Below are 16,130 nucleotides of genomic sequence, written 5' to 3' on the forward strand. Positions count from 1 at the left end.
TCATCGTATCACCTCAGCATTCCTAACACCAATGTCACCATATCACCTCAGCGTTCCCAACACCAATGTCACCGTATCACCTCAGCGTTCCCAACACCAATGTCATCGTATCACCTCAGCGTTCCTAACACCAATGTCACCATATCACCTCAGCATTCCTAACACCAATGTCACCGTATCACCTCAGCTATCCCAACACCAATGTCACCGTATCACCTCAGCGTTCCTAACACCAATGTCACCATATCACCTCAGCGTTACTAACACCAATGTCACCGTATCACCTCAGCGTTCCTAACACCAATGTCACCATATCACCTCAGCATTCCTAACACCAATGTCACCGTATCACCTCAGCTATCCCAACACCAATGTCACCGTATCACCTCAGCATTCCTAACACCAATGTCACCATATCACCTCAGCGTTACTAACACCAATGTCACCGTATCACCTCAGCGTTACTAACACCAATGTCACCGTATCACCTCAGCGTTACTAACACCAATGTCACCGTATCACCTCAGCGTTCCCAACACCAATGTCACCGTATCACCTCAGCGTTCCTAACACCAATGTCACCGTATCACCTCAGCGTTCCTAACACCAATGTCGCCATATCACCTCAGCGTTACTAACACCAATGTCACCGTATCACCTCAGCATTACTAACACCAATGTCACCGTATCACCTCAGCGTTACTAACACCAATGTCACCATATCACCTCAGCATTCCCAACACCAATGTCACCATATCACCTCAGCATTACTAACACCAATGTCACCGTATCACCTCAGCATTCCTAACACCAATGTCACCGTATCACCTCAGCGTTACTAACACCAATGTCACCATATCACCTCAGCGTTACTAACACCAATGTCACCGTATCACCTCAGCGTTACTAACACCAATGTCACCGTATCACCTCAGCGTTACTAACACCAATGTCACCATATCACCTCAGCGTTCCCAACACCTATGTCACCATATCACCTCAGCTTTCCAACACCAATGTCACCGTATCACCTCAGCGTTCCCAACACCAATGTCACCGTATCACCTCAGCGATGTCACTGAACACCAATGTCACCGTATCACCTCAGCATTACTAACACCAATGTCACCGTATCACCTCAGCGTTACTAACACCAATGTCACCGTATCACCTCAGCGTTCCCAACACCAATGTCACCATATCACCTCAGCGTTACTAACACCAATGTCACCGTATCACCTCAGCGTTCCCAACACCAATGTCACCGTATCACCTCAGCGTTCCTAACACCAATGTCACCATATCACCTCAGCATTCCTAACACCAATGTCACCGTATCACCTCAGCTATCCCAACACCAATGTCACCGTATCACCTCAGCATTCCTAACACCAATGTCACCATATCACCTCAGCGTTACTAACACCAATGTCACCGTATCACCTCAGCGTTACTAACACCAATGTCACCGTATCACCTCAGCGTTACTAACACCAATGTCACCGTATCACCTCAGCGTTCCCAACACCAATGTCACCGTATCACCTCAGCGTTCCTAACACCAATGTCACCGTATCACCTCAGCTTCCTAACACCAATGTCGCCATATCACCTCAGCGTTACTAACACCAATGTCACCGTATCACCTCAGCATTACTAACACCAATGTCACCGTATCACCTCAGCGTTACTAACACCAATGTCACCATATCACCTCAGCATTCCCAACACCAATGTCACCATATCACCTCAGCATTACTAACACCAATGTCACCGTATCACCTCAGCATTCCTAACACCAATGTCACCGTATCACCTCAGCGTTACTAACACCAATGTCACCATATCACCTCAGCGTTACTAACACCAATGTCACCGTATCACCTCAGCGTTACTAACACCAATGTCACCGTATCACCTCAGCGTTACTAACACCAATGTCACCATATCACCTCAGCGTTCCCAACACCTATGTCACCATATCACCTCAGCTTTCCAACACCAATGTCACCGTATCACCTCAGCGTTCCCAACACCAATGTCATCGTATCACCTCAGCATTCCTAACACCAATGTCACCATATCACCTCAGCGTTCCCAACACCAATGTCACCGTATCACCTCAGCGTTCCCAACACCAATGTCATCGTATCACCTCAGCGTTCCTAACACCAATGTCACCATATCACCTCAGCATTCCTAACACCAATGTCACCGTATCACCTCAGCTATCCCAACACCAATGTCACCGTATCACCTCAGCGTTCCTAACACCAATGTCACCATATCACCTCAGCGTTACTAACACCAATGTCACCGTATCACCTCAGCGTTCCTAACACCAATGTCACCATATCACCTCAGCATTCCTAACACCAATGTCACCGTATCACCTCAGCTATCCCAACACCAATGTCACCGTATCACCTCAGCATTCCTAACACCAATGTCACCATATCACCTCAGCGTTACTAACACCAATGTCACCGTATCACCTCAGCGTTACTAACACCAATGTCACCGTATCACCTCAGCGTTACTAACACCAATGTCACCGTATCACCTCAGCGTTCCCAACACCAATGTCACCGTATCACCTCAGCGTTCCTAACACCAATGTCACCGTATCACCTCAGCGTTCCTAACACCAATGTCGCCATATCACCTCAGCGTTACTAACACCAATGTCACCGTATCACCTCAGCATTACTAACACCAATGTCACCGTATCACCTCAGCGTTACTAACACCAATGTCACCATATCACCTCAGCATTCCCAACACCAATGTCACCATATCACCTCAGCATTACTAACACCAATGTCACCGTATCACCTCAGCATTCCTAACACCAATGTCACCGTATCACCTCAGCGTTACTAACACCAATGTCACCATATCACCTCAGCGTTACTAACACCAATGTCACCGTATCACCTCAGCGTTACTAACACCAATGTCACCGTATCACCTCAGCGTTACTAACACCAATGTCACCATATCACCTCAGCGTTCCCAACACCTATGTCACCATATCACCTCAGCTTTCCAACACCAATGTCACCGTATCACCTCAGCGTTCCCAACACCAATGTCACCGTATCACCTCAGCGATGTCACTGAACACCAATGTCACCGTATCACCTCAGCATTACTAACACCAATGTCACCGTATCACCTCAGCGTTACTAACACCAATGTCACCGTATCACCTCAGCGTTCCCAACACCAATGTCACCATATCACCTCAGCGTTACTAACACCAATGTCACCGTATCACCTCAGCGTTCCCAACACCAATGTCACCGTATCACCTCAGCGTTCCTAACACCAATGTCACCATATCACCTCAGCATTCCTAACACCAATGTCACCGTATCACCACAGCGTTCCTAACACCAATGTCACCATATCACCTCAGCGTTCCTAACACCAATGTCACCATATCACCTCAGCGTTCCCAACACCAATGTCATCGTATCACCTCAGCGTTCCCAACACCAATGTCACCGTATCACCTCAGCGTTCCTAACACCAATGTCACCATATCACCTCAGCGTTCCTAACACCAATGTCACCGTATCACCTCAGCGTTACTAACACCAATGTCACCGTATCACCTCAGCGTTACTAACACCAATGTCACCATATCACCTCAGCGTTACTAACACCAATGTCACCGTATCACCTCAGCGTTCCCAACACCAATGTCACCGTATCACCTCAGCGTTCCTAACACCAATGTCACCATATCACCTCAGCGTTACTAACACCAATGTCACCGTATCACCTCAGCGTTACTAACACCAATGTCACCATATCACCTCAGCATTACTAACACCAATGTCACCGTATCACCTCAGCGTTCCTAACACCAATGTCACTCTCCTCACATACTCTCACAAAGCAACACGCCTCACCTGCAAGACACCACCTCAGTGACAGGAATTGCCTGCATACCCCTCCCCGCCTCCATGTTCCTACCTGTGTCCTGCAGGTGTCCTGCAGCTTCAGGTATTTCTCCATTAGGAGCTGGTTTATTTTGTTGAGGACGATATTCATGCCGTCTCTGCTGACAAGAGCCAGGTCGCGGTAAGACTACAGGGAGAGAGAAGGGTCACATACATTTTAGTAGGAAGATAATCATTGCTGTAAGAATAACCTCTAATAACCATCAAACGCTTCATCTCCCGAGCGAGGGGACTACCAAAGCACACTCATAAGCCACCCGTCATCTGTCAGGGAGACGGCGGCGCTACATGTAACCAGCAGTCACGTAATGGACAGGTGTCGGTAAGATTATTCGCAATGTTCCACGGTGACCACTGTAACCCACTAACGGTCAGAAATACAACAAAGGGGACCATGGAGAATCAGTAAGACAGGGAGGCCTGGAAAAGGCACCATATACACTACTCAAGGGAGAATGCCTTCTGTCCACCAAACCTGTGAGGTACAGCATCACACAACCCATGTACTTGTGAGCCGAATACAACGAGAAACAACCAAAATGGAATCCCTGTTAGATAGGTCCAACAATAGACCTATATAACGTATCACAGGGTAGAGCCCTGAGATGTGCAGAGTTGGTTCCTGGACAATCACGCGGAGCGGTCTTACAGCAGGAAAGCTCCTATGTAGGAGACACTGGCTGAGGACATCACGTTTCACCTCTAGTGTGAGGCAGGAGGGCAGCGCTAGGACATGATTCGCTGCACCAGCTGGCGGAAACCTATAAGGACTAGAGAGCAGGGGATGCAGCCAGGAAGCTGACGGTCCAAATGCCGACCACCGGCTAACCGACTGTCAAATCCTGACAGGGTACTAATGACAGGCGTCCAAATCCTGACGCCTGTCATTATACCTACGCCGGGAGCACGACGCCCGGCTTACCGAACGAAGGGGTGGGGGGTGGGGGTTTGGGGAAGGGTTAGGCTAGGGGAAGGGGGGGTTAGGGTTAGGCACCCCCCCGGGAGACTTTGATTTAGGCTGCAGGAACGGGGGAAGTTAGGTTTGGGCACTTAGGGGGGGGGTTTAGGCACTAGGGGGGAGGTAAGGGTTAGGCAGCCCTAAGGGAGGGTTTGGGTTGGGGGGGGAGCGTTAGTTATACTTACGTAAATCCCCTGTCGGGATCTTCACTACTGCCGGTCTTCCGATAGCAGAGGGTTAGTGGAAAGAGAAACACCAAGCAGTGACTTTTATACTATATATTTTATCTTCATTAAAGTTGCGAGTGTGGAGATGAGGTCCCCGCCCACAGAGCATGACACCAGGGGGCGAGCGGTGATTAGGGGCTTAGTAGATGCTATAAGGTGGGTGACAGCTATCACTATCTTATCTGAGGATAAGTAGCCTTTATGTTGTGTGACTCAGTTTGTTTCTGTTTTTCACTGTTTGCGAACCAGTAATTGCCGACAGCGTTTCTGTCACAACTGCCGGGATCCCTTACTGTAACGCCCCCCGAGGAGACTGATGTACGGGAAGGAGAAGGGCGAGCAGCACTACAGAGTTACAGGCGCACACGTGCAGGTACACCTGTGAGCGCATAAATAAAATATGACACCACAGGAGGAAGCCACGCAAAAAGATGGCATGGGTAACGAGGGGGGGAGGAATGACTGTTCTCTGCAGACATGACAGGGTTAACCTCCATCTCACTCACAGATCCCAGGCAGTGTCAGCTCCAGCATCAAAGTGGCAGATCTAATTATCCGGCAACCGGGAGGCCTTCAGCACACCGGCGCCGTGGATCAAAAGCCGCGTCAGAAAGAACTAATGAGAAAGTTTCAGGAGACGGCAGTAAAGGTGCAATCTGTCACCGCCCCTGGCGCCGAGCCTTCGCCTGATGTACAGAAATGCAGTCAGTGAACGCAACACAGAGGCTCAGATTTATACGGTTACCATGTATAATGCGTTATAACGAGTTATTGCATAACATAACTGGAGCATTAGGACACCGAGGTCTACTCTACAGGTCTGTCCCTTGCCAGTTTTTATCCTGTGCCTCTTAGCCAGGTTTCAGATAATCAGGCAGAGCTGTTTATCCTCTGTACCTCTTAGCCAGGTATCAAATCATCAGAAAGAGCTGTTTATCCTCTGTGTCTCTTAGCCAGGTATCAGATCATCAGAAAGAGCTGTTTATCCTCTGTGTCTCTTATCCAGGTATCAGATCATCAGGCAGAGCTGTTTATCCTCTGTGCCTCTTAGCCATGTATCAGATCATCAGGCAGAGCTGTTTATCCTCTGTGTCTCTTAGCCAGGTATCAGATCATCCGGCAGAGCTGTTTATCCTCTGTGTCTCTTAGCCATGTATCAGATCATCAGGCAGAGCTGTTTATCCTCTGTGCCTCTTAGCCATGTATCAGATCATCAGAAAGAGCTGTTTATCCTCTGTGCCTCTTAGCCATGTATCAGATCATCAGACAGAGCTGTTTATCCTCTGTGTCTCTTAGCCAGGTATCAGACCATCAGGCAGAGCTGTTTACCCTCTATCTGTGCCTCTTAGCCAGGTATCAGATCATCAGAAAGAGCTGTTTATCCTCTGTGCCTCTTAGCCAGATATCAGTTCATCAGAAAGAGCTGTTTATCCTCTGTGTCTCTTAGCCAGGTATCAGATCATCAGGCAGAGCTGTTTATCCTCTATCTGTGCCTCTTAGCCAGGTATCAGATCATCAGGCAGAGCTGTCTATCCTCTATCTGTGTCTCTTAGCCAGGTATCAGATCATCAGGGAGAGCTGTCTATCCTCTATCTGTGCCTCTTAGCCAGGTATCAGATCATCAGGCAGAGCTGTCTATCCTCTATCTGTGCTGTTTATCAGATCATCTGGTACAGCTGTTTATTTTCTAAGCTTCTCTCTGTGCCCTTTAGCCAGGTATTAGACCATTCTGCAGAGCTGTTTATTCTCCTATCCTGTCTGTGCCTTTTATCCAGGTGTTAGATCATCAGGCAAAACAGTTTACTTCTCCATTCCATCTTTGGAAAGCAGTGTATATTTTCGGCCTCAATCTAGGTCTTTAACCAAGATCAGTTGTCTCAGACCAGTAAGCTCGCGGTCTTACTATTGGTAGCTCACCTAGCTGCACTACTGCAGAGTCAACTAGGAGGAAATGACCTCTGACGTGTGCTCCCTGGTGGCATCGACGCCATGGGTGGAGCAACAGGGGAGCACGTCAGATAATTTTCGCAGCCTCTACAGTAATCGCCTGACGTGCTTCCCGTGGTCCCACCCACTGCGTCTACGCTACGACAGAGTGACTCCCGCCCAGCCCTGCCTATATCTACTGCACGTACCTCCTTGTAGCCGGTAATCAGCAGTACAATGTGTCTGTGCTTACATCTCATTTACATCCTACAGCAATATCTGTAATAATTACATGCATTGTTGTTTTCTAGGAAACATGTTTTTTCTACAATTTTAGTCGCTCTTCAGGAGGTTTCATTTTTCTAAAGGAGCTCACACCTCAATTACCGTTATAGACTGCATTAGATCAACAAGCAGATGAGTGTGCTCATTCCAACCATGTCTGTGCCTTTTAGCCAGGTATTAGATCATCGGGCAGAAGTTAATTTTGCTTTACCGTCTCTGTGCCTTTAAGCCATGCATTAGATCATCAGACAGAGCTGTCTATGTCTCCATCAGCTGATTGCGCTTTTTTAGTCAGGTATCGGAGAGCTATTTATTTTTCCAGCCAATGTCCTGCGCCTTTCAGCCAGGTATTCGATCATCAGGAAGAGCCAATCACGTCCACACTGACAGTGAAACACCCTGACCCTGCTCAGTTACCCCACATTGATATGCAGGCGATACGTGTTCTTTCTGCACCAGCTGACGCACAACTTTCAGCATCAGTGAGGACGGAGAATGCACTAATTAGGGAGAAAACTAACATCTCGCACTACCGCAGCTACGGGACCTGTAACAGCCCCCAGATACCAGACTACCTTGAGGGACGCCGTACCCCAGTAATCAGAGGCTGATTAGCGGCAGAGGAAGCCGGCCCCCTCCAGCTTCTCAATCATTGATCAGAGACTTCGGCTGTCTGGAGAAAGTAATTAGCTACTTGAAAAGAATTTCCTTCACTTAGAGGCTGCCTGCAGCTGGCTCCCCATGCCCTTCTAGCTAACGACTATTCCTAATAAACCCAATCTGCCGGATTAAACAAACACGATGCGGATCAGCTCGCAGTGCGTAGCGTCAGGGAATTAACTCTTGGTTGCCCTGTGACCACTCTTTAAACTGTTTCCGTGTAGCCAGCTAGAGATCGACGGCTGATTAATGGCAAATAATGGACATTCCAGCCCTGAGACTTAGAAACTGCACAGATATTGATCTCCTGGCTGTAAGGGACCGGGGGTGAAACTCTATGTACTAACAGCCCGGGGTAACTCACAGCCCTGTCCGTACCTCGATCCTGGCCCTCTGCCACTGTGTTATAGTGCAAACCATCATGACAGCGAGCAAACACTGGCCACATCCGTGGTATCTCACCTACATATGCAGTGACACCAGAGGGTCCGTGACCTTAATACTAACGCAGTATAAGACCTCCCGACTGCCCCACACCACACAAGTCTCAGGAGTGAAAAGGGGCGGAGCATAAATAAATGGGAGGTGCTTCCATTAATAGAATAGAATAGGGCGGGGTTATACAGAGGTGGGGCTCATTGTGTGTAGATATTGGGATGTCTCCAATACGCAGTAGTGATCACTATAAGACATGAAGGAAGCAGCATCCTCTGTGTGTGTGTGTGAGGTCATCGTCCCATGCATAACCACTACGGCAGCCGGGGATCGTCTGAACGCTAAAGGTGCAGACACACGGTCAGATGTGTCAGATGAACGATTTGAACTATTGTCCAAATCTGACTGCAAACACATCAGACGTCAGATATCGTTATCTGACAAGCGGGAACGCGCAAACATGTCAGATATGTCAGATTTTCCTTCAGATATGAACGATTTTTAAAATCGTTATCGTTCAGATCCGACACAAAATCTGACCGTGTGTAAGCACCATAAGACCAAGCGCCAAACGTTGCATTTCATCCAATGTGGTCACCCATATGTCATCACATAAACCGCCATTTCTCACACGCGGGCCATCGCTCGGTTATCTCTGCTACTTCATAAAGTAAAAAGCTGTATGCAAATACACTGTTTTATAGCGTAACGTCTAACACCAAAATCTTCGTGCATCAGTCTGACAGCTGGCGCATATCACTAGTCTGTGCTGCTGGGGAACCTGCTCCTCCCACTATATAACTCTCAGTCTGTGACTTCCTGCTGCCTCCATTCCCCTCCTCACATCATGTCACTGCCCCTGTCACATGCAGCCCTGTCCTCACTGACACCTCACTCATCTCCTGATATACTCTGTGCTGCTGGGGACCCTGCTCCTCCCACTATATAACTCTCAGCCTGTGACTTCCTGCTGCCTCCATTCCCCTCCTCACATCATGTCACTGCCCCTGTCACATGCAGCCCTGTCCTCACTGACACCTCACTCATCTCCTGATATACTCTGTGCTGCTGGGGACCCTGCTCCTCCCACTATATAACTCTCAGCCTGTGACTTCCTGCTGCCCCCATTCCCCTCCTCACATCATGTCACTGTCCCTGTCACATGCAGCCCTGTCCTCACTGACACATCACTCATCTCCTGATATACTCTGTGCTGCTGGGGACCCTGCTCCTCCCACTATATAACTCTCAGTCTGTGACTTCCTGCTGCCTCCATTCCCCTCCTCACATCATGTCACAGCCCCTGTCACATGCAGCCCTGTCCTCACTGACACATCACTCATCTCCTGACATACTCTGTGCTGCTGGGGACCCTGCTCCTCCCACTATATAACTCTCAGCCTGTGACTTCCTGCTGCCCCCATTCCCCTCCTCACATCATGTCACTGCCCCTGTCACATGCAGCCATGTCCTCACTGACACATCACTCATCTCCTGATATACTCTGTGCTGCTGGGTACCCTGCTCCTCCCACTATATAACTCTCAGTCTGTGACTTCCTGCTGCCCCCATTCCCCTCCTCACATCATGTCACTGCCCCTGTCACATGCAGCCCTGTCCTCTCTAACACATCACTCATCTCCTGATATACTCTGTGCTGCTGGGGACCCTGCTCCTACTATATAACCCTTAGTCTGTGACTTCCTGCTGCCTCCATTCCCCTCCTCACATCATGTCACTGCCCCTGTCACATGCAGCCCTGTCCTCACTAACACATCACTCATCTCCTGACATACTCTGTGCTGCTGGGGACCCTGCTCCTCCCACTATATAACTCTCAGTCTGTGACTTCCTGCTGCCCCCATTCCCCTCCTCACATCATGTCACTGCTCCTGTCACATGCAGCCCTGTCCTTACTGACATATCCCTCATCTCCTGATATACTCTGTGCTGCTGGGGACCCTGCTCCTCCCACTATATACCTCTCAGTCTGTGACTTCCTGCTGCCTCCATTCCCCTCCTCACATCATGTCACTGCTCCTGTCACATGCAGCCCTGTCCTTACTGACATATCCCTCATCTCCTGATATACTCTGTGCTGCTGGGGACCCTGCTCCTCCCACTATATACCTCTCAGTCTGTGACTTCCTGCTGCCTCCATTCCCCTCCTCACATCATGTCACTGCTCCTGTCACATGCAGCCCTGTCCTTACTGACATATCCCTCATCTCCTGATATACTCTGTGCTGCTGGGGACCCTGCTCCTCCCACTATATACCTCTCAGTCTGTGACTTCCTGCTGCCCCCATTCCCCTCCTCACATCATGTCACTGCCCCTGTCACATGCAGCCCTGTCCTTACTGACACATCACCATCTCCTGATATACTCTGTGCTGCTGGGGACCCTGCTCCTCCCACTATATACCTCTCAGTCTGTGACTTCCTGCTGCCTCCATTCCCTTCCTCACATCATGTCACTGCCCCTGTCACATACAGCCCTGTCCTCATTAACACATCACTCATCTCCTGATATACTCTGTGCTGCTGGGGACCCTGCTCCTCCCACTATATACCTCTCAGTCTGTGACTTCCTGCTGCCTCCATTCCTCTCCTCACATCATGTCACTGCTCCTGTCACATGCAGCCCTGTCCTTACTGACATATCCCTCATCTCCTGATATACTCTGTGCTGCTGGGGACCCTGCTCCTCCCACTATATACCTCTCAGTCTGTGACTTCCTGCTGCCTCCATTCCCCTCCTCACATAATGTCACTGCTCCTGTCACATGCAGCCCTGTCCTTACTGACATATCCCTCATCTCCTGATATACTCTGTGCTGCTGGGGACCCTGCTCCTCCCACTATATACCTCTCAGTCTGTGACTTCCTGCTGCCCCCATTCCCCTCCTCACATCATGTCACTGCCCCTGTCACATGCAGCCCTGTCCTTACTGACACATCACCATCTCCTGATATACTCTGTGCTGCTGGGGACCCTGCTCCTCCCACTATATACCTCTCAGTCTGTGACTTCCTGCTGCCTCCATTCCCTTCCTCACATCATGTCACTGCCCTTGTCACATGCAGCCCTGTCCTCACTAACACATCACTCATCTCCTGATATACTCTGTGCTGCTGGGGACCCTGCTCCTCCCACTATATACCTCTCAGTCTGTGACTTCCTGCTGCCTCCATTCCCCTCCTCACATCATGTCACTGCCCCTGTCACATGCAGCCCTGTCCTCATTAACACATCACTCATCTCCTGATATACTCTGTGCTGCTGGGGACCCTGCTCCTCCCACTATATAACTCGTAGTCTGTGACTTCCTGCTGCCCCCATTCCCCTCCTCACATCATGTCACTGCCCTTGTCACATGCAGCCCTGTCCTCACTAACACATCACTCATCTCCTGATATACTCTGTGCTGCTGGGGACCCTGCTCCTCCCACTATATAACTCTCAGTCTGTGACTTCCTGCTGCCTCCATTCCCCTCCTCACATCATGTCACTGCCCCTGTCACATACATCCCTGTCCTCATTAACACATCACTCATCTCCTGATATACTCTGTGCTGCTGGGGACCCTGCTCCTCCCACTATATAACTCGTAGTCTGTGACTTCCTGCTGCCCCCATTCCCCTCCTCACATCATGTCACTGCTCCTATCACATGCAGCCCTGTCCTCACTGACACATCACTCATCTCCTGATATACTCTGTGCTGCTGGGGACCCTGCTCCTCCCACTAAATACCTCTCAGTCTGTGACTTCCTGCTGCCCCCATTCCCCTCCTCACATCATGTCACTGCCCCTGTCACATGCAGCCTTGTCCTCACTGACACATCACTCATCTCCTGATATACTCTGTGCTGCTGGGGACCCTGCTCCTCCCACTATATAACTCTCAGTCTGTGACTTCCTGCTGCCTCCATTCCCCTCCTCACATCATGTCACTGCCCCTGTCACATGCAGCCCTGTCCTCACTGACACATCGCTCATCCCCAGCCAGGCGCTCATTCCCTGGGCAGCCCTGAGGCTGGGGCTTCATTCCTCTCGGTGAGGCTGCAGCATTAATTGTAATTACAGCAGAAATATGCCACCAGCAGATTACGGAAACACAGGGCTGAGCCAGGGGTCATGGCCTCTCCCAGAGTGAGTGTTTGCTTTGCGATTCCCAGAAATATGGGAGGGCACCTCCCCTGTATGTGACAGTAAGAAGACGGCAGTGCCATACAGGATGGGGGTGGGCTGCAGCTGGGCTCCAGGAGCTAGCAATCAGTCGCTGAGCCTTACATACCATCTGAGCCTCCCTCTTCTGCCGGGCACGTACTCACTGCACCACTCACCTTCTGTGCCTGGGCCGGCTCAGAGAGCACGAGGGTGAAGAGTCCCAGGCAGACCTCTTCATGCTGGGTGGCTCCTTTGCAAACCTAGTGGGAGAGAAGAAGACGGTATATATGTCAGACGTGCCACAACACTTCCATGTATATACCAACGCCAGAACAGTTCTGCTGTGTCTATGTCAGTGCACCCGGGGGAGGGGAAATAGAGTGCTAGCTCTGCTGGTGCAGAAGCTGCTGTGGCTGGATAATACTGCGAGTGTACAGCGCTGCAGGATGTATTATATCTGTGTATACGGCAAAACTGGGGTGAACGTTCTATAGCCGCCCCGTGGGTTACTGATCCGCCTAGGGGGGTTATAGAGCGCGGCACAGGACCCCTGGTCATAGTGAGGACTGTATGAATGGATGGCGGCTAGAGACGCGTCATATATATATGTATATCACAGAGACGGAACTATGCTGCTCATAGGGGAGTATATGGTGACAGCAATAAATAGATCTCAGAGGAAATGCTGCCCCCAGACCCTTATATAGCCGGGAATGTAGGGATCACCGGGCAGCTCCATCAGTCACCGGCGTAGATGGCATCGCATTGTGACTCTCATGCCTCGCATCTGGTTGGGGAGCCGCCCTATTGGTCACTTCATGCCAGGTAAATAAACAGTCACGATGGAGGCAGCGTTTGGTGTCGCCCAACGGATCAGATAAGGGGCGCGGTAGTACTTACGTAAGCATTGAGCGCGTCGTTGGACTCTCTCTCCGACACACCGGCCGTCATGGAGGTTACCAGCCCCACGCAACGTTCCAGACGCTGAAAAGAAACAGAGAAGGCGTCTGGGAAATGAGCGACACACAGAATATTATCACTGCTCACACTTCTATATAGCGCCAGCATACGCCATAGTGCTATACACACATGGAGGTTACCAGCCCCACGCAACGTTCCAGACGCTGAAAAGAAACAGAGAAGGCGTCTGGGAGATGAGAGACACACAGAATATTATCACTGCTCACACTTCTATATAGCGACAGCATACGCCATAGTGCTATACACACATGGAGGTTACCAGCCCCACGCAACGTTCCAGACGCTGAAAAGAAGCAGAGAGAAGGCGTCTGGGAGATGAGCGAGACACAGATTATCAGTGCTCACACTTCTATATAGCGCCAGCATACGCCATAGTGCTATACACACATGGAGGTTACCAGCCCCACGCAACGTTCCAGAGGCTGAAAAGAAACACAGAGAAGGCGTCTGGGAGATGAGCGACACACAGAATATTATCACTGGTCACACTTCTATATAGTGCCAGCATACGCCATAGTGCTATACACACATGGAGGTTACCAGCCCCACGCAACGCTCCAGACGCTGAAAAGAAACACAGAGAAGGCGTCTGGGAGATGAGCGACACACAGAATATTATCACTGCTCACACTTCTATATAGCGCCAGCATACGCCATAGTGCTATACACACATGGAGGTTACCAGCCCCACGCAACGCTCCAGACGCTGAAAAGAAACACAGAGAAGGCGTCTGGGAGATGAGCGACACACAGAATATTATCACTGCTCACACTTCTATATAGCGCCAGCATACGCCATAGTGCTATACACACATGGAGGTTACCAGCCCCACGCAACGCTCCAGACGCTGAAAAGAAACACAGAGAAGGCGTCTGGGAGATGAGCGACACACAGAATATTATCACTGCTCACACTTCTATATAGTGCCAGCATACGCCATAGTGCTATACACACATGGAGGTTACCAGCCCCACGCAACGCTCCAGACGCTGAAAAGAAACACAGAGAAGGCGTCTGGGAGATGAGCGACACACAGAATATTATCACTGCTCACACTTCTATATAGCGCCAGCATACGCCATAGTGCTATACACACATGGAGGTTACCAGCCCCACGCAACACTCCAGACGCTGAAAAGAAACAGAAAGAAGGCGTCTGGCAGAGATGCACTAACGACACAACACTATGATGAAAACTGAATGCAAAGTGCGAAGACCTACCCCGTCTTCTTGTGTCATGTCCCCAGCGACATTCCCACATGATCTGACAGGGGGAAATCCTGGAGACATGACATGTTAGGGATAAGGCGGAGGAGCACAGACATAGGGCCTGACAGATGGTTATATGAACGCTACTCTCAGCCTTTCCTGATGGTGCGATGAGGTGTACGAGCGGTGAGACGCCCACTTACAGGCTGCGCGGTCTGTGCATTTGCCATGGAGATTGTAAACACTCCAACATCGATGCAACTAGTGTTAGCGATGCCGTGGGCGATTATAAATGCCATCGCACACTTGGATACATGCTAGCGCAGTCAGGGTTTCCGAGACCTTTCCCACAAGCGCAGCAGCAAAACATCGCTCAAACATCGGCGCTGTGTGCACAGGTAAACCAGGCCCATGGGAGACTGTATGGGAGATATCGCAGAACGCTAAAGGACAATTAATGGCACAGACAGACCTTCCTCACGCACGTTCCTTCCCGATATAGTTATGTATTACCAGCTATCAGTATAGCGCACACGTATTCCGCAGTGCATTACAGGGGGCAAATCAGTCCCTTCCTCAGAGGAGCTTACACTCTATATCCCCGATCACATGGGCACAGAATAAAGCTAAGTAACCTAACAGTATGTCACTGCAGTGTTGTAGGAAACTCGAGCACCCAAAGGAAACCCACACAAGCACATACAAACTCCACACAGATAGAGGCCTGGCAGGAATCAAACCCAAGACTTATGTGCTAACCATCACGCCACCGTGCCTGGAGCGGATAGGCATTGCTGGAATAGGGGTGGCCACCTCCTACCATACTAACTACGCCATGTGTTCTGGACAAACCACCTAGCAGGGGGGGGGTCACCATAAATGCGCCTATAACTAGAAAGCCATTAATGTTGGATGCAAGTCCCTCAATAATCTCATTGGGAGGTATTTTACAGGAGGGCAGGGAATAGCAAGATCACACTGTATTACTGGTAGAGTAGTGGGTGCTGGGAAGGGGCCAAGGCAGCGTAGACTGTACAATGGCAGTACCATACCAAACACCACATAGATCTGCAGCATTAGGATGGGCAACGTCACCTTATCGTACATCAATGTCCCAATACTGTAATTACTAACACTTACGTAGCCCCAGCATAGCCTGTAATGGATCTCACGGGTCTGTCCTATCTGTACTAATGAGGACGGCTGTTAGCAGGATGAAAGGCTCCTGGTTATGCGGTGCCCCGGTGACGGTATATAATGCCGCGCCAGCACAGGCAGAATAACACATTCCCTTTCAGCTGAAT

General features: G+C 50.0%; 1 protein-coding gene across 1 annotated transcript in view; it reads right to left on the reverse strand.

Annotated features, from left to right (window-relative positions):
- The window catches only part of INTS3 (integrator complex subunit 3), a 73,408-nt gene that overhangs the window by 38,224 nt on the left and 19,054 nt on the right, over positions 1–16,130 (reverse strand). Inside the window, exons 2-4 of the mRNA XM_088460994.1 lie at positions 13,536–13,619; positions 12,812–12,895; positions 3,985–4,098 (exon numbers count right to left, since the gene is read on the reverse strand). Coding sequence (XP_088317120.1) covers positions 3,985–4,098; positions 12,812–12,895; positions 13,536–13,619 — 282 coding nt within the window. The remainder of the gene's footprint in view (positions 1–3,984; positions 4,099–12,811; positions 12,896–13,535; positions 13,620–16,130) is intronic.

The sequence above is a fragment of the Taudactylus pleione genome, unplaced genomic scaffold (genome assembly GCF_031769625.1).
Source record: "Taudactylus pleione unplaced genomic scaffold, aTauple2 ptg000997l, whole genome shotgun sequence".
NCBI lineage: Eukaryota > Metazoa > Chordata > Amphibia > Anura > Myobatrachidae > Taudactylus > Taudactylus pleione.